Raw genomic sequence first — 22,196 nt, forward strand, 5'->3', positions numbered from 1 at the left:
CCGCTGCACCACTCGACAGGTGGGAGAAGTGACTGGTTGTGCGGGGAGCCTTCCAACCGGCTTGCCGGCTGATGACATCAACAGACTTCTCGTGTTACAATTTCTTGTGTTATAATGGGGAAGGATGTGCAATGAAGGGGGAGGATGGTAGGGGTGACATTACCAAAAAACAGCATCGGCTCTCGCTGCAGGGCGGGTCACCTCTAATACATTTTTTAAATGATCTTGCGGGCCAAATATAATTTTATCGCAGGCCAAATTTGGCCCGCGGGCCAGAGTTTGACATGTGTGCTCTACTCCATCTTGCCACGCCCCCCTCGAAAGTTTTTTCCATTGAGGTTAGGTGAGATTAAAAACCAAAAGGACATGGGTTAAGGGTGAAAATTCAGGGGTACATTAAGGGGGATCTTCACACAGAGAGCAGTGGGAGTGTGTAATGAGTTGGCAGCTGAAGTGGATTTTTCTGCTGTAAAATTGTCTATGAATCCCCTCCAGCCCTTCAAGTTGCTAGAATCTCTGTGATCTTCCAATTCTGCACAAACCTCTGCTGATTTCCACTGATCCACTCTTTGTGAGCTTGCATTTAAACTACCAAGGACCAAGCTCTGAAATTCCTTTCACCAAAACTCACCACATCTCTGCTCCTTTACCCATCTCATTACCTGACCTAATCTCTCTTCCTGCAGCTTGGTGTAGAAAAAACCTTGGGAATATTTATTATGCTTACAGCAGTAAAAAAATTTAAGTTGTTACCTATTATTTCATTTTGTTACAAGGAACTTTTGAAGAAACTTCATGTAAAGTATGTTTTATTCAATTATATGTAATTAACGAGATACTAATCATTTTCACCATGTATGTAAAAGTGCATATACAGCTTTTATTCATGTTTCTTGCAAAAAACAATTATGGTTTCTTTATTCAAAGCTTCGGGAGCAAAGGCAGTATTTTATCTGTTTCTCACCTGTAAAATCACACTTGAATTATTTTTTTCCTTTTACAACTTTAATTAGTCTTGAAGCTTAGAAACAGCAGATTCGTTCATTTAATCAGCAACTTATCATTCATTCTAAAATATTCATGCTTCATATTTTGAACAGCCCTACACAAACTTTGTCCATAAAAATGTTTAATCATCCCCATCTCTTTTCTCCAAATTTCATTTTGCCACTTTATTTAGAGTAATTCTTTATTAAATCATCCAACTCTGAGTTTGAAGTTTTAAATGACAAGTTCTTCCACACACTTGCTATTGTGTTAAAAACTTCTGATATATTCTAGTACTTGGTGAAATTTTAAACTATCGCTGAATCAGTTACTTTTACACATTTCTTGCTATTAGATCAAGTATGCAACTTATATTCTGTTACATTGTCTATTTTCAAATGAAGCAAAATAACTGAAATATTTCAGATTGTATGGTTTTCATTTCTAGCATGATGTAGTTTAAGGGACAGAGAAAACGCCTTCCCATCCTTTTGTTCATTCGTTTTGATCAGGGTTTCCCAACCAGGGGTGCGAGATAGCATTCCAGGGGGTGCAAGATAACATTTCAGTTTTTTTTATAAATCCATACTCCTTCAATTTGGATAATATGTCGGATGATGAAGAACTGAAGGAAGATCTTATTGAACTGCACACAAATAGTGTTCTTGAAATGCAGTTTGAAAGCAGAACTTTGGAATAATATTGGAGTTCGACATGTTTCCAAGACTTTGTGAAAAAGCACTAACTGTGCTCATCCCATTCGCGACGACATACTTATGCGAGTCTGGATTTGTCAATCAAGACAAAATCTAGAAATTGCTTGGGTGCACAGACAGACACACGGATTGGTATCAGCAACAAAGTGCCACGTTTTGAAAAACTCTTAAGTAATAAACAGGAACAAAAGAGTCATTAAATTTAAATTGGCTTATGAACATTTGAACATTAGTTCTTTAATTTTTTTTAAAGAAATTTCATGCATGGATGAAAATTTAATTTTTTTGTAGTGTTTATGTAACTTTTAATTTGTTGTAATATTTTTTCTTTTCCATATAACATAACATAATATAACAATTACAGCACGGAAACAGGCCATTAGGCCCTTCTAGTCCGCACCGAACCAAACACCCCTTTCTAGTCCCACCTCCCTGCACAATGCACATAACCCTCCATCTTCTTCTCATCCATATACCTGTCCAACCTTTTCTTAAATAATACAATTGACTCCGCCGCCACCATTTCTCCCGGAAGATCATTCCACACGGCTACCACTCTCTGAGTAAAGAAGTTCCCCCTCATGTTACCTCTAAACCTCTGCCCCTTAATTCTTAACTCATGTCCTCTTGTTTTAATCTTTCCTCCTCTTAACGGAAATAGTCTATCCACATCCACTCTGTCTATCCCTTTCATAATCTTAAATACTTCTATCAAATCCCCTCTCAACCTTCTACGCTCCAAAGAATAAAGACCTAATCTGTCCAATCTCTCCCTATACTCTAGATGCTTAAACCCAGGTAACATTCTGGTAAACCTTCTCTGCACTCTCTCCACTCTGTTTATATCCTTCCTATAATTAGGCGACCAGAACTGCATACAGAACTCCAAATTAGGCCGCACCAATGTCTTATACAATCTCAACATCACCTCCCAACTCCTATAGTCCATGCAATGATTGATAAAGGCCAGCATACTAAAAGCCTTCTTCACCACCCTATTCACGTGAGTTTCTACCTTCAGGGAACGATGTACCGTCACTCCTAAATCTTTCTGCTCTTCTGTATTCCTCAATGCTCTCCCATTTACCACGTATGTCCTATTCTGATTCTTCTTACCAAAATGAAGCACCTCACACTTATCAGCATTAAATTCCATCTGCCATTTTTCAGCCCACTTTTCTAAGCAGCCCAAATCCCTCTGCAATCCTTGAAAACCTTCTTCATTATCCACTATTCCACCTATCTTAGTATCGTCTGCATATTTACTAATCCAATTCACCACCCCATCATCTAGATCATTAATGTATATAACGAACAACAATGGGCCCAATACAGATCCTTGAGGCACACCACTGGTCACCGGCCTCCAACCTGACAGACAATTATCCACTACCACTCTCTGGCCTCTCCCTTTCAGCCAATGTTCAATCCATTTGACTATCTCAAAATTTATACCTAAAGACTGCACCTTCCTAACTAACCTTCCATGTGGTACCTTATCGAAGGCCTTACTGAAGTCCATATAGACAACATCCACTGCGCTACCCTCATCCACATTCCTAGTCACCTCTTCAAAAAATTCGATCAGATTGGTCAAACATGACCTTCCTCCCACAAATCCATGTTGAGTGCTCCTGATCAGACCCTGTCTATCCAGATGTTTATAAGTACTATCTCTAAGAATTTTCTCCATTAATTTACCTACCACAGACGTCAAACTTACAGGCCGATAGTTGCCAGGCTTCCTCCTTGAACCCTTTTTAAATAACGGAACCACATGCGCAATGCGCCAATCCTCCGGCACTATCCCCATATCTAATGACATTTGGAAAATTACCGCCAGAGCCTCTGCTATTTCCTCCTTCACTTCTCTCAATGTCCTGGGGAAGATCCCGTCTGGTCCCGGAGACTTATCCACCTTTATATTCTTCAAAAGCCTTAAAACTACACCTTTTGTAATCTCTATATTCCCCATATTTACCCAATTTTCTTTTTTTAATCTCACATCTCCCAATATCCTTCTCCTTAGTGAATACCGAAGAAAAGAAACTGTTCAATATCTCCCCCATTTCTCTAGGCTCCACACACAGTTTTCCGCTCTGATTTTCTAAGGGACCAATTTTGTCTCTAGCTTTCCTCTTACCATTAACATATTTGTAGAACTCTTTTGGATTAGTTTTCACCCTGCTTGCCATAGTTTTCTCGTACCTTCTTTTAGCTTTCCTAATTCCTCTCTTAAGATTCCTCTTACCTTCTTTTAGCTTTCCTAATTCCTCTCTTAAGATTCCTCTTACATTCAATGTATCTTTCAAACATCTCCTTAACTCCATGCTTCTTATATCTAATGTACACCTCCCTTTTTCTTCGAACCAAGTTTCCAATATTCCTTGAAAACCACGGCTCTCTCAAACCTTTTGCCCCTCCTTTTAACCTAACAGGAACATAAAGCTTTTGCACTCTCAAAATCTGATCTTTAAAAGACTTCCATCTCTCTACTACATCCTGCCCATAAAACAAATTGTCCCAATGCACACCCTGCAAGTCCTTTCGCATCTCCTCAAATCTAGCTTTTCCCCAATCAAAAACCTCAATCCTTGGCCCTGATTTCTCTCTTTCCATAATGACATTGAAGCTGATGGCATTATGATCACTGGACCCGAAGTGCTCGCCAACACTAACCTCCGTCACTTGACCCATCCCATTTGCCAACAGTAGATCTAACACTGCTCCTTCTCTGGTCGGCACCTCTACATATTGTTGTAAAAAACTATCTTGCACACATTTCACAAACTCTAACCCATCCAGTCCTTTCACAGAATGTGTTTCCCAATCTATATGTGGAAAATTAAAATCTCCCATAATTACAACCTTGTGCTTATCACAAATATCTACTATCTTTCTACAGATTTGCTCCTCTAGGTCTCGGTCCCCTCCGGGTGGTCTATAATACACCCCTACAAGTGTAACCTCTCCTTTCCTACTCCTCAGTTCCACCCAAATAGCCTCCGTGGATGTGCCCTCTAATCTATCCTTCCTAGGCACCGCTGTAATATTTTCCCTGACAAGCAATGCAACCCCACCTCCTCTTGCCCCTCCGACTTTATCACACCTAAAACAACGAAACCCAGGGATATTCAGTTGCCAATCACATCCCTCCTGCAACCATGTCTCACTAATCGCTACCACATCGTACTTCCAAGTATCAATCCACACCTTCAGCTCATCCACCTTTTTTACAATACTCCTGGCATTAAAATATATGAATTTCAGAGATTTCCCAATTTTTAATCCCTGTTTTCCCTCATCTTTAATAACAACATTATTTACTTTTCCTGCCAATTGCCCTTCATCTTCTTCCAGAGCATTTCCCTTCTCTATCACCTGCCCATCCATATTCAAATACTTACTACAAACTTTCTTTGTTTGCATTCTAACCTTCTCCTTACTGCTCTGTACTATTTTGTTCCCTCCCCCCAACCATTCTAGTTTAAAGGATCCTGAGTACCCCTAGCAAATACCTCTGCCAGGATTCTGGTCCCCCTGGGATTTAAGTGTAACCCGTCCTTACTGTACAGGTCACATCTCCCCCAAAAAAGGTCCCAGTTATCCAGAAACTTAAAACCCTGCCCCTTACTCCACCCCTTCAGCCACGTGTTAATCCTCCACCTCATTCTATTTCTATTCACACTGTCACGTGGCACAGGGAGTAATCCAGAGATTACCCCCTTTGTGGTCCTTCTTTTTAACTCCCTACCTAACTGCCTGTACTCACTTTTTAGGACCTCTTCTCTCTTTGATTATACAAATTTGTTTTGGTCACCTTCATCTATATTCTTAAATAAATTATTACTTTAAGGGGTGCGAGAACATATATTTTTTTTAAACTTTATTTAAGATTTTATAACATGAATAACATATAGAATTACATTTAAAAAAATTAAGAAAAAAATAATAAAATTACAATACAGTATCAGTAATCTAAATAAACTATACCCTCCCCAATAATTATTACACATTAATAACCCAACTCAACCTTTCCCCCAAAATAAAGAGTGAAGAATTAATAAAGTTAATAATATATGTGAGAAAAAAACCCACTTACAAAAAAAAAACAAAAACATAACCTATTAAAATACTAACAAAAAGAAAAGTAGTTAATACTAAGATATCAGACTTAAAAAACATATTTAAATCAAACTTAAATGCATATATTTAACAGAGTTAAGATGAAACATATATTTAACTCAAACTTAATATAAAAAATTAGTAAAGTTAGTAACATTGTCTATCGAAAATTCTTAAACAATAATCAATTCTTTAAAAAAAATTGTAGCATGAGAAAAAAAAGATGAAAAAAAACTTTCTCTATAGAGATAAACCTTCACCAAATATCAACTAACTTCACATCTATCATCATATTAGTCACATAAATCACCATCTTAAAACAAAATTCAAACCTCATTAAACATTGTACAATTCAATTTTAGTACTCTTCCACCATTTTTCCCTTTTACTCTTGAATAATTATCCAATAAAAGCTCCAATACCACATTTAAATATCCCCAATCATTACGTTAAAATTCAGATATCCAAATAATAAAAACACATCTACAACGAAATCTATATCTTCAACAAATGGAGCATAAACCACAAACAAAATTCAAGCCTCATTAAGAATTGTACAATTCAATTTATAACTTTCACCATTATTCCCTTCATTCTATAACTAAAATAGCAAAATAATATACACCAGAATTACCACTCCTTTCACCTTAAAGTTAAAGAAAAAATATAAAAAAAAGACTTATCCATCCCATTCACATTTAAATTTCAAATATTCCTTATCTACTGAATAAACTTTACAAAAAAAACCACATCAATTTTTAGTTTTTTAAACAATCAAATACTTTCTTATGTTTTTTTTTATAAACACAAAAAAAAACCTTCACTCTTTCATCTAATAATACAAAAAAAGGAAAAAAAAACGGGTAGGAGGTTAAAAATACCCCCTCCCTCTAAACCGCACAATGCGGTAACTCCCAAAAAAAAATGGGTGTGCGATAACTCACAGGTAGCAGATGACTTTCAGGAAATAGTGCCCATCCAATTCTCTCCCCCAACTCTCACTTCATCTTAAACTAACATCATCATTATTTAATATTCCTTTTCTTTAAAAAAATTAGAAAAAAAAAGAACAACTCTTCTTTTAATCAACTCCAACTGCCGAGTCACCATTACAACCATTCCTTCTTGGAGCACGGCTCTTTTCTTCCATCTCTTGTCTCCTTAGAGATCGCAGCGGACTACGTCTCTGTTGAAACTGAGTAATTGGCAGCTCTTGAGCAAATGCTATAGCTTCCTTTGGAGAATCAAAGAACTTTGGTTGGTAACCATCTTGAAAAACCTTCAAAACAGCTGGATATCTAAAGGTTGCCTTATAACCTTTCTTCCACAACAACTCTTTAGCAGAGTTGAATTCCCGTCGTTGGAACATAACTTCTTGACTCAAATCCGCATAGAAGAAAACTCGATTATTTTGAATAATCAAGGGTGATTTTCTCTGTTGTGCATTTCTAATAGCCACTCGTAAAATTATTTCTCTGTCATAATAATTCAAGCAACGAACCAAAACAGGTCTTGGACTTTGACCTGAAATAGGTCTTCTACGCAAGGATCTGTGAGCACGTTCCAGTATTATACCTTCCGGGAAATGTTCTTGACCCAGCACCTGCGGAATCCATTCAGTAAAAAATTTTCTTGGGTCTGGTCCCTCCATTCCTTCCGGCAAACCAATAATCTTTATATTGTTCCGTCTGGATTGGTTTTCCAAATAATCAATCTTTTTCACCAAATTTTTATTTTGAGTTTGTAAGTCTTCGACCATTTTGGTCACATCTGAAACTTGATCTCGTATTTCGTCTATATCTTCTTTACACGAATTAAATTTATCTCTCACTTCAAGCTTAAAAGCTCCAAACTCAGCCATCTGTTGAGAATTTATTTCCATCAGAGTATTGAACCTAGTACCAAGTTCAGTCATAATCTTAGATAATCCCTGCATTGTAAAAGATAATTTAGATTCAAGATTCACAAGAATCTTTTCAATTGGAAGAGATTCTGGCTCAACAGATTCCTGCTTCTTCTGCATAACCAAAGGGTCTTCTGTTGCTTCCTTCATTCTGGTTGCCTTCCTTGTAGTATAGCTGCGTGTGGAAACCCCAGCCACAGCCTCTACAGCAATGACTGGAGGACGCTGGCTGGGATTTTCCCCAGTCCATAATGTGTTAATTTCTCCCAGTACATCAAGTTATATAGGTTCTTTTATCTCAAAAGGTGCAGTTTGCAGTGCCACCGCTACAGTTGACAAATGCCTTTCCCCAGCCAGTACTTCAACTGATGTTACTACAAGTGATTCATTCATAACATTGCCGTCAGATGCTACTGCACATGTGCGAACCTGAGTAACTCTTTGTTCTAAAGGCTGTTTGGCGCCCTCTTTAGAGGGCTCTACCGATGTAATATTGAACTCTACATCCAAAAGCTGTACCTTTCTCCTGGGATCCATTTCAGGCTGAGTCTCGATGTCTTTCCTGTAGGTAGGCTCCAAAACTTGAACTTTTGGAAAATGTAGTTTTTTGATAATCTGTTGTCGTTTTTTTTTGCTCTTTTCCACCAATTGTACCATCATAAGTTAAATTAACAGCACTGAAGTTATCTAAACTTTTAAAGAATTTTAACGGGCAATTCTAGACAAAACAATAAGATAGACTCAGGAGAGGACTGTAAGGCACGTCTGATCCTTACGCCATCTTGCCACGCCCCCCCGGGTGCGAGAACATATTAAAATATTTTAGGGGTGCAGGGCATAAAAAAGGTTGGGAACCACTGGTTTCGATGCTTTAGCCAGTCAATGAAGATTTCTTGATCTCCTTTAAAAGTTTCTAAATCAACCTAAATTCAATGAAAGTGTAATTTAACAATTTCTGTTTGACTGATACTTTGAATACATCATCTCTCATAGCTTTTGTCCTCTCAACTTAATGGTAAGTTTTCTGAAGTTATCCCAGCAAGTTTAAAATAGGTTGACGGAAAAGACAGTCACAACCAAATACATGCTGTGCCATTATTGGAGCACAACTTAAACCAAGTAGGCAATCCCAAAGCAGCAGTAAGAACATTTCTGCCAGTAAACCAGTAGGCACATCAGTCTAATTGGAACTGCAACCAATACTGCAAGGAATGGGAGAAAGGTGAAGCAACTATCTAATCTAACAATCTCTCAAGCAAGCCAGAAAACCTTCAGCAGCCAGATATAATTCACAGGCCCTAGGTATTACACGAGTAAAATAACAGTTCACTTAAAAATAAAGCTTGAACACAAATGCTGTCAAAAATCAGAAAACATAAAAGCATAAGCAATAAGAGCAGGAGTCTGTCATCTGGTCCGTCGAGCCTGGACCACCATTCAACAAAATCATGATTGATTCTGGCAGTGGACTTGCCTCAATTTACCCACTTTTTCCCCATAATGCTTAATTCCCCCACTAGGCAAACACCTATCATGGTGCACCAATCTTTTTTTCCCCCTCAAACTGTATTCCCAAAGTGAATTTACCCAAAGTGATAAGTAAATTTTTTTTGCTATTTCGCCAAGTTTTTTTTTCCCCCACAAAGAGTGGCCACAAGATCATGACTGGAGTTCTAGAATTCTGGCACCTCGCAATTCCGCCCCCATGTCGCTACAGTGCCAAAGGAACATTTTGGCCTGGTGTTCATTTCATCACAAATTTTGCACTGAACATCAATCAAATCCAATTTATCAAAAAGTAAGCTTCACTCACCACGTTGTAGTAACTTTTACTAATTGGAGGAGGTTCAAGTCCCTTGGGTGAACTTTTCAAAGTTGCTGACTTTGGAGAGACTGGTTTTTCTACAAAAATTAACCAATTGTCAAGTAGTTAAATCATGAAATTCACCATAACTATAACACAATGTGTGTACAGAAAAATATTCCCCAAATACAAAACAGCATCATTTTTCAAAAGCAAATCACTCGCAAAAAAAAGATCAGTATTTTTACTGTGTCTGCAAAGCTAACACAGTAGCAGATGATGTGAACATCTTGAATATCCACACTGGGTCAATGATACCAGGTTGAAGATGGGCCAGTCAGAACTAGTGAAGTCCATGGGAATGACCTTTGCCAGAAATTATTGCATCAATAGTGGGTGGAGGGATTTAAAAAAAAAGTGTTGTTATGCGAGGTTGGGGGTAAGGTGTTGCATCCCTTGAAAATGGTCCATTTTGTGAAGCCATGTGATCTGTGCATGCAAAAGAATCACAAGTTGAAAACTAATTTTTTTCCTCCTCACATAGATTAATCAAGGGCAACTTTTATTTCCCATCACTAATTTTTAGTTTGTCATTTGTAAATTATATAAGGGCAAATTTCTACTACTCAAACAACTGTAACCCTGGGATGATTTATAGTGTAATACTCTCACCTCACAGCAGTCTCATAACCAAACAATTATCATCTCACGAGGCACTGCAATGCTGGAATCTCGATCAAAATACTGTTGGAAAAACTCAGCAGGATAAGCAGCATCTGTGGGACAGGGAGGGAATGGAAAAGTAGAATCTTCCATGTTTTGAGTTAAGATCTTGCATCAGGATTGCGATGGGTGGGAAGATACGTAGCCGTCAGAAATTCAGAGATGTGTGAATGCGACTCAGATGATTACACTATTCCCTCCATCAATTTCATCTATACCTCCCAATGCCTCAGAAAAGGACTCATCCCACCCTGACCACACTCCCTTCTCCCTCTTCCTCACATAGAACAATACAACAAACATAAAAGCCTTTTAGCCAATATCTCTATGCCATTCATGATAACCAAATTAAACTAATATTCATCTGCTTGCAAATGATACTGCATGAGTGGATGGCAAATCCCGAAAAGTGGCAGAAATCCAAAAAACAGCACAATAGGAGGTCCTTCAGCCTACAAACATCACATTTCCCTAAATATTCACATGTTCATCAACTCCATTCCATAACTCTCACTGTCTTGAAAATGCAGCCAATACACTGAAAATCTCATCCCATCTTGGCTACACTCTCAACCGCTCCCATCCAAAGATTCGCAAGTAAAATGCTCCACAAGATTCAAGGACAGTTTTGTTCCTGTTGTTATCAGACCCCTGATGATCCTCAAATTAGCAAAATTATGTTGCCTTTGCTCCATACTAACTGATCTCTCTCTGTAACTTTTGTATTGTATCTTACTTGTAGCAAGTATGAGATAGTTACTGGTCTGCTTGTGGAAACAATCTCTTATAACTGCATTTTTGGTATATGAGACAATAAACCTTAACTTGAGTTTGTTGAAGGATGCAACTTGCTCACCAGAATAAGAGCTGCTATTCATCAAAGTTTGCACTGGTCTCTGTGTTAACAGTGCAGGTACCAACTGTCATAGGTCAGAATGGGAATGGTATGGAGAATTTAAGAGAAGGCATCCAGAAAGGACAGGATCACACCTGTGATCCATAAAGTTGCCCTCCAATCTGCATTTGGTTTTTCAAATCTAGGTCAGAGTGAACACTGAATGCAGTTCATGAGAGTGAAAGACATCCAAGTGAACACTGCTTTGCCAAGAAGAAGCATCAGTGTGGCAGGAAGGGAAAAGATGAAAGAATAGATTTTGCATCTCCTGCAGTTGTAAGTAGTCAATGAAGATGAAAGAGTAGGCCAAAGAGTCACAACGGAAAGAGGTCCTTCGATATGCTGAAAGGAGAGGGGATATTCTATCTGGTGATGACAGAAATAAACAAGGATTTTGCTGGGACTAGTGGGCTTTAATTATAAGCAGAGAATGCATTGGCTAGGACTTTCCTCCCTGACGCATAGGAAGTGAAGGGGGGACCCAAAGAGGTTTATGAAATCATGAGGGGCACGGATAAAGTAAATAGTCATCGCCATTTTTCCAGGGTAAGGAAACCTAAAAGTAATGGCCTTATAATTAAGGTGAGAAGGGGAAATATTTAAAAGGGACCTGAGGGACACTTTCTTCACACAGAAGATGATGGGTATATGGAAAGAGCTGCCAGAGGAAATCGTAGATACAGGGACAGTAATAATGCTACAAAGACATTGAGACAGATACATGGATAGGAAAGGTTCAGAGGGAAATGGGGTGAACACAGACAAGTGGAACTAACTTGGCTGGCATGAACACATTGGAATGAAAGATCTATTTCCATGCGGTAGAACTAGGATTCCAAGAAATTGAAAAGGGTGGTGTGCTGAATGTGAAGGAGGGTGGGGTGGAAGGTGAGGGACAAGTACCATGCATCCTTCCTCTGTCTGACAGGAGAGGGCGTGCAATGTGAACATTCATTCACTCAACTATGGGAGAGGACAAACCAAGGTTCAGGATGAAACAAGGCACCTGTGTGGAAATGTTTATCATTGTTGCAGATGCAACAGAGATGGACAAACTTGGGAAAAAACAGAAGAGAATCTGAATGGGAGGCAGTTTGTGGGCTACTAAGGAAGAAAGAGAGAGACCCTGGAGAGAAATCATTCTCTCAGGCAGGTGAAGCATTGGCTTCAGGAAGGGCAAGTCATGTTTAATCCCTGGAGGTTTGTTGCAAACCTTTCACCTGACACAGAGACAGAGAGAGCCAAAACAAGGGAGAGTCAAAGATGGACCATGCAAGGTTGAGAGTAGAATTGAAACTGAAGCAAAGTAAAACATTTCTGCTCTATATAAGTGCAGGAACAGCCAAAATAGTAAGAGTTTGTTGTAATAGAATGGATAGAGGCTTAAAAAAAAAAAGGGGCAATGAATCAGCCGACAGGAGGGAGATTGAAAACTTGGGTGAATGGCGCAGTAACAACAATTTCTCAATCAATGTCATAAAAATCAAGGAGCTGATTGTGGATTTTAGGAAGGGAAAACCAGAGGTGTACGATCCAGTGATCATTGGGGGAATGAGAGGTGGAGAGGGGGAGAACATTTAATTTCCTGGGAATCACAATCTCAAAGGACCTTTCCACAACCCAATATATTAATGTCATCGTCAAAAATGCATATCAGCGCCTCTGTTTCCTCAGGAGTTTCAGTATGTCATCAGAAATGTTGGCAAACTCATCAAAAACCTTGAGATGTGTAGTGGAATGTGTGCTGACCAGCTGCATCATGTCCTGGTATGCAGGCACCAATACCTCTGAGTGAAAAGACCTGAAAAAGATAGTGGTCATAGCCCAGTACACCACAGGTAAAACTCTCCCCATCAACAAGAAAATCTGCATGGAATGCTGCTATCGCAGAGCAGTAGCAATCATCAAAGATCCATACCATCCAAGAAAAGCTCTGTACTCTCTGCTGTCATCAGCACAGAGGTGCAGGCACCACAAGACTTGTACCACCAAGTTCAGAAATAGTTGCTGCCCATCCACCATCAGACTCCTAAACAAACTCAGAGATTATTTTAAGGACTCTTATTTTGCATATGGTTTTGAATTTTTGCAGTCAGTTTGTTGACATTTCTTTCTTTGTTTATTTTTCTCTCTTATATACACATCTTTTTCTTGAATACAGCTTACACTACCAATAAGTAGAAATTTGGTGGCCCTCTCCGCTTTCAGCCAATGAAACCAATTCTAAAGATGTAGATGGTGAAGTGAAAAGGCCACCTCCTATTAACATTCATTCCACCAAATGAGCGATGCCTTTTTGTGCCTTGGGAATGTACCAGAGTAGCTCCATGTAGCAGTTCTACAAATAATATTACAGGGAGTTTCCATTAATGACAAGACTAGCGTTTTATATCCATCCCTAAATACCTTTGAAACAATGGAGGTGGGCATCTTCTTGAACTGTTATCACTTACGAGAAGAATCCACAAACATGGTTGACTCATTTTTGCTCAGATCTGGCAGGCAAGCTATTCAATTGCATCAGGACAGAACTATCAGGAAGATAGTCAGCAGCACCCCATCCAGATTGAAAGCATATTCTTGCATCATCATTCTGGGTTGGTTTTTAAAAATGTCTCATATTAATAGACATAAGAGTATTACAACACGGAAATAGGCCCTCCTCAGGTCCAGCTTGTCCATGCCCAGCAACATGCCCTCCTGCTTTAGTCCCACTTCCCTACATTAGGTCATTCCCTTCCCATTCATGTAGTTACCCAAATGTTTCTTAAAGAAAGTTGATGTACCTGTCTCAACAACTCATTCCAAGTCCCCACCAGCCTAAGTGAAGAACTGACCCCATGCTTGCCTTCTAAATCCAATGACCTTTACCTTGTAGTTATGCTCTCTTGACTTAGATTCTCCTCCTCCTCCTCCAGGAAACACCCATCACCATTCACCTCATCAATGCCCCTCATGATTTTATATGTATTTTCCAGTCCTCCAGAACTTTTCCTATCCTCAGTGAGAAGTTAAAAATGTCTGACAAGGCCCAGTGTTCTGGGATGCACTTATTTTGAACCTGGAGATTTATTCCCCATGATATGATCAAAGACTGCAAACACCTCTTCACTAAGATCCAGAAATGTCCTAGGCTATCTTCAGTTACCACTCTCACTTTCTATGCCTACTTATCTTGCACCACAGTGAATCTTTTGGATTCTCCCTCACATTGTTTATTAAAGCCATCTCAAAACTTCTTTACGCCCTTCTTGTTTCCCTATTCACTATGTTCCTACATCCCCTATTCCCTCTTGATAACTGCATCACTTTGTACACCACTTTTTGATTGCACTGATATTTAACATGAAACACTTGTCCATGTTTGGATTTTCTTTGTTAAATGTAGCTTCAGGATTTGGCCTGAGACTGTGGACTTCTTTAATCTCTCTCCCAATTTGGTCAGAATTTTATTTTACAATCAACAATCTTTCATTGCCTTTTGTCCTGCTTAAAAATTTCACAAATACTTTTCCTTCAACTTATCAACTTACCATTCAGCTTTATTTCTCTCACATAATTGCTGGGGAACCATCCATTTTTGCCATTGAGTGTCCCTTCCCACCATCCCCCTTCCTCAATTCTGGTCACGTGGATGATATCACCCTTGGTGAAGCACAGCTCATCCTCGTTCGTCTGGTAGAAATTAAATTTTGCTTTCACCACCATGTGACGGTTGCTGTTATCTGTCATGTCCTTCCAAAACAAAAAAGAAAATTCAAATCAGCATTCACTCTTTCATTGAAATATCTATAATAAAAGTCAAAACCTTTTTTAAAAATAAGTTATGAGCATTAGGGGAAATTCTGGTCTCAGCACTTTACAAAAGACGTTAAGGTTCAGGACAATGTGCGGAAATTTATTGAAAATGATAGACGTAAGGGGGAAGCCAGGACTGTACTTTTTCCAAACAGATTACACAAGAATTTAAAGAATGAATGGATCCTATTGTGTAGTTTTCATTCACAGCAGGATCAATGACCAAGGATGTGCAATCAGTAAAAGATTATTTTTAATGGATTACAAACTTCGAAAATTTACTGGCATTAAGCTTATTTGCATTTATATACCAACCCTGGAACCACACCCTCTGCCCACTGGAGATCCAATCACATAAATTTCCTTCTCTGATATTATTCTCCCAGATCATATTCCAGTAACCCTCAATCCCCCCCTCCTACCCACAGCCAGTCCCTATCCCCACATCCCAACACAAATATTCAACCTTCACTCACTAAACTTCGATACTTTCCAGGAAAATTTTTGGAAGCTCTTCCAAGTGACAAGTGGGCTCCAGAAAGAGAATCAGCTGACTTTATTTGATGGGACTGATGACGTGTACATACTGAGTCACTTCCAACACCAATATCTGGAGAAGACAAGTCCGTTAGTTGCACATTTCCATATCATTTCTCAATGCATGCTAGTTTAGCAGCGACCTCATTTGTCATTTTCTCAATGCATTCTAAAAGATAGATGAATTAACTCCCAGATTTGACACTTACACAGAAAGCGTGGTGGACTCATGGAGACAGAGTCATAACAATAAAGCCATTGTTTAAAGTAATGGCAATCCCTTTGCTTGTGATCTGCACCATGAGGCCATTTGCTTCCTCCAGAATTCACCCTGAATTTTCAATCTTCCTTTACAGACAATGCCTTCATTTGCCTGGGCTTCGAACTTTGAAACCCCCAGCTCTGCACTCCCTTCCCTAAACCTGCCTATCTCACTTTCCTTCTTTAAAGCACTCAAAGCCAATGTTCTTCTTGCCTCATAACTCTCTATGTTGGCTCAACAAATTTGAAGGAGCTGTACTTCAACAGGGCAATTCCAAGGTGGTTTTCTTTGCTTCAGGTGGAAGATAAAATGGAAGTTGTTGCTGATCAGTATTTGCTGTTCTCCTCAGACCCGAAGAGATTTTATCTGCTGCATAGGAAGGTTCTCAGCTTACTTGCATCTCACCCACCAAACACCATACAACTCATTGTTCATTCCCTCCATTTCAACAGGAAAATCTGTGATGCAAACATTTATTTGGCTACTTTCAACTACAGTTACCATGGAGACAGGGATTCAGACAGAATCCAAACACCAAAAATCAGAGAAAGAAATTCATGTCTGAAATCCAGTCAATAGCTGAGGACAAAAGGCTCACACTCCATCATCACTGACTGAATGATGTTCATTAGCTCTGGTCTGCCCTATGCCATTCTAAATTCTATCCAAAAAATCACCCATCCACATCTCATTGTACTGCTTTAAACCTGATGACAAACAATCACCAGAAAATAAAATCAGTTTAGTCCTCAAAGCCACCCTGCCACTCAATGTGATCAGAACTGGAGGAGCGTCCCTGAAAAAGTTTTTAAAAAAGAGTTTAAAAAAAAAATAGAAAAGTTTAAAAGGACAGTGAAAGAAACCACCGGAAGAATTGAAGAAAAGAACAGGATGCCACCAAAAAAAGAAAAACTTGTTACAATGCTGGAACCGGAAAAAGAAAAGGTCAAGGAGAAAGAAGGAGCCTAGAGCTGTTCAGAGGCTGGTTCTCTGCAGTGAACACCAGGGAATTGGAGAGACCTTGAGCTCTTTCACTCAGGGTCTCCCCTGACAATGGCCATTGGCAACTGAAGAAGAACATCTCCTGTGCAGGCACGAGAAGTTGCACATGTGCAGAGAAGAAAAAAAATGGAGGCACTTTTTTTTTAAATATCCTGAATCTGACAGTTCCAAGGGAGAACCAAGTGAAGAACTAATAGAGGTAGAAGTTGAATCAGACACAGAACAAGGATTCAGAGAAACTTTATTATTGGCTTCAGAGGTCTAAATGTATATGGGTACTCTGCAGTAGTCTCTTAAAGTCATATCTGATAAAGAGACAGAACCTAGAGATGTGACTGGTCAGGTGCAGAATACCATAAAGCAAATGGATAAGAAATTAGAAATTATGGAAGGGAGAATAAAAGGAAAAGAATTGGAAATCTTGCAACTAAAAGACCAAGTGAAAAATTTGCAAGCAGAATCAAAAATAATGAAGGAGCATTTTAGCCAGAACTTTGACACTTTGGAAAATTACAGTAGAAGAAACAACTTCAAGATTGTGGGGCTGAAATAAGAAGACGAAGGGCAGGAGATGAAGAAATTTTAGAAAGTTGGATACCACAAGTACTGGGAATGGAAGAATTTAAAGGAGACATTGAAATTGAAAGAGCACATAGAGCTTTAAGACCAAAACCACAAGGTGGTCAAAACCCTCATCCAATATTGGTTAATTTCCTTCGCTATGAGGTGAGAAAGAAAGTGGTGGAACTAGTAGCAAAGCAAGCGAAGGCAAGGCAAGGCCCTATAGAGGCATCTACACTGCTAACTGAAATAACACACAACCAGACGGGTTGAGCTCAGTGAGCAGAACTGGTTTATTGCAGGCCTTATACTCCCAGCCCGGACCTAGCTAAGAACCGTGCTGGGGGCGTTGATGTCACCGGGGTGTCACGTGGGTCCCCAAGTGCGGGCTTCTGAGCCTGGTGCCGAGGTCGAAGGGGAAACCCCCAATGGCACCATTTTGGCTGGATGCCCACCGCGTGTTACAAGCGGGGCCGGTTCGCCTGCCCAATGGTGTGCCGCCACACAGCACCCCCACCTCCCCCAGAACCAGCGCCGATGTCCATTTTAGTCGTGTGACCTTGCTTCTTGGGCTGGGCCACAACTACTGGTTCTTTGGGGTCGAGCTGTGCTGGCTTCAGTCAGTCCACCGTAAACAGTTCCCTCCTTCCACTGATGTCCAGCGTGAACATGGACCCTGAACGCTGGATGACTTTGTACGGCCCTTTGTAAGGCCTCTGCAGAGGGGCCATGGATGGGCCTCGCCAAATATAAATGTACTCCGCAGAGTGCAGCTCACTGGGGACGTAAGAGGCCTATGTGCCATGTCTGGGCGGCAGTGGGGATGCGAAGGAGCCCAACTGGGCCCGGAAGTGGGGTAGCAGCCCATGAGGTGACTGCTGGGGGTTGTGAGGTGCATTGACGAACTCACCAAGTAGCACTAGTGGTGCGCCGTAGACCAGCTCGGCTGATGATGCCTGTAGATCCTCTTTGGACGTTGAGCAGATGTCCAGGAGCACCCAAGGCAGTTCGTCCACCTAGCTGGGACCGGTGAGAAGGACTGACTTAAGGTGGCAATGTAGTCGCTCGACCAGCCCATTGGCCTGCGGATGATAGGCTACGGTACGATGTAGCTCGATCCCCAGCCTGTTGGCGAGCTATGCCCAGAGTGAAGAGGGAAACTGGGTGCCCTGATCGCTGGTGAGGTGATTCAAAATTGTGGGGCTGGAAGAAGATGACGAAGGGCAGGATATAAAGAACTGGGTGACCCAACCGTGCAACAGTGCTTGGGAGCAGGAGTCCGTGGAGGCATCTAGCATCGGGATCGCCTCGGGCCAACGAGTGCGGTCTACCCACCATGAAAAGGTAACGGTTACCCCAGGAAACAGGTAAGGGCTCGACAATGTCCACGTAAATGTGGTTGAACTATTCCCGGATGTCCTCAAACTCCTGTACAAGCGCTCTGGTGTGACTGTGCACTTTGGAAAGCTGGCAATGGGTGCAGGTTCTGACCGAGCCCACGATCTGCTTCCGCAGCCCGTGCCAGACGAAACGCTCTGGCACCATACAGACCGTGAACCTGATGGAAGGGTGCAAAAGGTCATGGATATGGTGGAAGACTTGCCTGTGCCACTGCTGGGGAAACACTGGTCGCGGGGTGCCCATGGAGAATTCACACAGGATGGTGCCCTCACCGCTAGAAGCCAGGAGGTCCTGGAACCACAGGCCCATGATGGCAGTCCTGAAGGATCGCATCTCCTCGTTGGACTTCTGGTCCCGGGTGAGCTGGTCGAAGTCGAGGCTGGGTGTCAGCGCACAGATGGCCAGTCGTGAGAGTGCATCAGCGACAACATTGTCCTTCCCCACCTTGTGCCGAATGTCGGTGGTAAACTTCAACATGAAGGAGAGGTGACACTGCTTGCGGGCCGACCAGGGATCCTTTGCCATGGCGAGCGTCTGAGTGAGGGGTTTGTGGACGGTAAAGATTGTAAAAGTCCTTCCGTCCAAGAAATAGCGGAAATGCCACACCGCCAGGTACATGCCCAGTAACTCATGGTTGAAGGCGCTATACTTGCGCTCTGGTGGGCGAAGAAGAGGGCTGAAGAACGCCAGTGGCTTCCACTGTCCATTCACTTGCTGCTCCAGGACGGCGCTGATGGCTGTGGCAGAGGCATCGTCGAAGAGCGCCATGTGCAGGTCAGTGTGTGGGTAGGCAAGCATGGTAGCCTTCGCGAGGGCATTCCTCATGGCCTCGAAGCCTCTGATTGCATCAGCATGGAAACTCCAGGACAGATCCTTGGAGATGTTGACACATCTGCCATCGGCACGCATCATGCAGCCGCTCTTCGCCCTCATTGCGACCAAGCACAAAATGCTTGCCTGGACTTCAGAGGCCTGCAGAGCATTCGAGGCCATGAGGAATGCCCTCGCGAAGGCTACCATGCTTGCCTACCCACACACTGACCTGCACATGGCGCTCTTCGTCGATGCCTCTGCCACAGCCATCAGCGCCATCCTGGAGCAGCAAGTGAATGGCAGAGGTCGACAGCATCGAGTCCACGCTGCTGAAGATCCAGCTGCGCTGGGTGGGTCACGTCTCCAGAATGGAGGACCATCGCCTTCCCAAGATCGTGTTATATGGCGAGCTCTCCACTGGCCACCGTGACAGAGGTACACCAAAGAAAAGGTACAAGGACTGCCTAAAGAAAACTCTTGGTGCCTGCCACATTGACCACCGCCAGTGGGCTGATATCGCCTCAAACCGTGCATCTTGGCGTCTCACAGTTCGGCGGGCAGCAACCTCCTTTGAAGAAGACCGCAGAGCCTGGAAAAAGGAGGAAAAACCCAACACCCAACCCCAACCAACCAATTTTCCCCTGCAACCGCTGCAACCATGTCTGCCTGTCCCACATCGGACTTGTCAGCCACAAACGAGCCTGCAGCTGATGTGGACTTTTACCCCCTCCATAAATCTTCGTCCGCGAAGCCAAGCCAAAGAGAAGAAGAGATAGGATATTACCCAATAGAATATTTGCATATTATCAATTACGATCATACTTGAAGGACAAAATAGGAATGAACTTGAGATTTCCAGAATATAGTCAATTTAAATGTTATAAAAGATACCTTTATTATTCAAAGATTTATAACAACTATGTATAATAAATTACAATTAAGGAAAAGAAGGATTTGTATAAAACTAAACAGAAGAGGCAACAGGATTTAAATGTACAAATTCAAGAAGAAATATGGATGAAATTGTGTAAAGATAGTGTAACTAATACAATCAATGCTAGATATCAAATGGTTTTATATAGTTTTTTTACATCAAATATATTATACACCAGATAAGTTGAATAAATTTAATTTTAATTTCTCTGCTCAATGTTTTAGATGTAAAAGAGGTTGGTAATCGTTTTGTATACAGTATGGTCATGTGAAAAAGTAAAAGATTTTTAGAGAGAAATATGAGTTATCTTAGAGAAGATATTAAAAGTGAAGGTTAAATTAGATCCAGGAATTTTTTTGTTGGACAATATATATAATGAAGATATTAAGTTGGAATTAGATAAATATAAAAAGAGATTTTTGGGTCTAGCAACAACAAAAGTGAGAAAGTGTATAGCTAAAATGTGGAAAATGGAAAATAATGTTAAAATAGAAGAAAGGTTTAATTAAATAAAATATTGTCTCCCGTAAGAAAAAAAATTATTTATAATATGACAGATGATTATGATAACTTTCGTCAAATATAGGAGCCTTATATGAGATTTATGAATATAGACTAATCCAGACCTAATCTAATATCCCCCATAAATAAAATATGATACTTTCATCAAGAAATATTATATTATTAATGTGGTTATAATTATTACGATGAATGTGTTCTTTCTTTTCTTTTTTTCTATCTTATTATTTCTATCTGCAGGGGTTCAGGATGGTGGGAGGTGGGGGGGTGAAAATTGAAAATTATTTAGTATCTATTATGTAATGGTATAGCAAGTTAATTTTAAATGTATGAACATACTAATAAATAAAATTTTCAAAAAAAAAGTGATCAGAACTGATCTGTACCTTAAGACCATTCCCCACCTCAGTTCTATTAGCTTTAAGCAGTCAAAAACATCAATCACCGCTTTCAAATTCCCAATAGACACCTAGTCTCAGCAGTTCATTCAGGTTTATTTACAGCCATACCTCGACCTACACCTGATCGAACAACGTCCGACCACAGATACAGGTCACCATAGGGGCTTAATAAAAGATTTGAAATTTATGCTGGGACCACGGTTGATGGGCATTAGCTGACGTTAAGTCATGTATTCGACACGTGGGCTCAAAAGCCAAAACAAAGCAATTGCACTGCTAGCCGTATAATGGTACACAGTATACACCTAACTTAGAGTACAGTATATATATGTAATTGAAACCTAGAATATCTGTATGTACTTTTTATTGTTAATGTGTTATTATATTAATGTGTATTCTCATCTACGACGAAAAAAAGCACACTACTGTATAATATTTTTCTAGTCTCAATAGGACATTAAATCACATTCTGTGCAGCCTCTTGTTTGCATGTTAGTTCGTTGGCTAAATTTTATCTGAAAATATACAGTGCACCATGATCCCTAAATGCCCCTAAAGTGAGCCTCTGGCAGAATCAAAGAAGAAAAGGTGCCATCAATTTGGTAGAGAAGCTAAAAGTGATAAAGAAATATGAAAGTGGTAAACTGTAAATATGATAGTATCACTCAACAGTAACCACAAGCTGTCAAAGGAGCTGCATCAATGAAATCATCAATAATAACTAAGCAGCGAGTGGCCCTATAGCTGATATGGAGAAGTCGCTTGCAACATAGATCTAAATCAAAAGTATGTCCCCTAAGCTAGATGACAATCAC

The 22,196-nt window shown here is 40.5% G+C and overlaps 1 protein-coding gene across 4 annotated transcripts in view; it reads right to left on the minus strand.

Annotated features, from left to right (window-relative positions):
• Window positions 1–22,196, minus strand: part of LOC138739034 (rho guanine nucleotide exchange factor 7-like) — a 233,830-nt gene that overhangs the window by 162,297 nt on the left and 49,337 nt on the right. For all 4 annotated transcript variants that reach the window (XM_069890398.1, XM_069890396.1, XM_069890397.1 and 1 more), the window contains exons 4-6: window positions 15,428–15,561; window positions 14,687–14,888; window positions 9,545–9,633 (exon numbers count right to left, since the gene is read on the minus strand). In XM_069890398.1, coding sequence (XP_069746499.1) covers window positions 9,545–9,633; window positions 14,687–14,888; window positions 15,428–15,561 — 425 coding nt within the window. The remainder of the gene's footprint in view (window positions 1–9,544; window positions 9,634–14,686; window positions 14,889–15,427; window positions 15,562–22,196) is intronic.

This window comes from Narcine bancroftii, chromosome 7 (assembly GCF_036971445.1).
Source record: "Narcine bancroftii isolate sNarBan1 chromosome 7, sNarBan1.hap1, whole genome shotgun sequence".
Taxonomy (NCBI): domain Eukaryota; kingdom Metazoa; phylum Chordata; class Chondrichthyes; order Torpediniformes; family Narcinidae; genus Narcine; species Narcine bancroftii.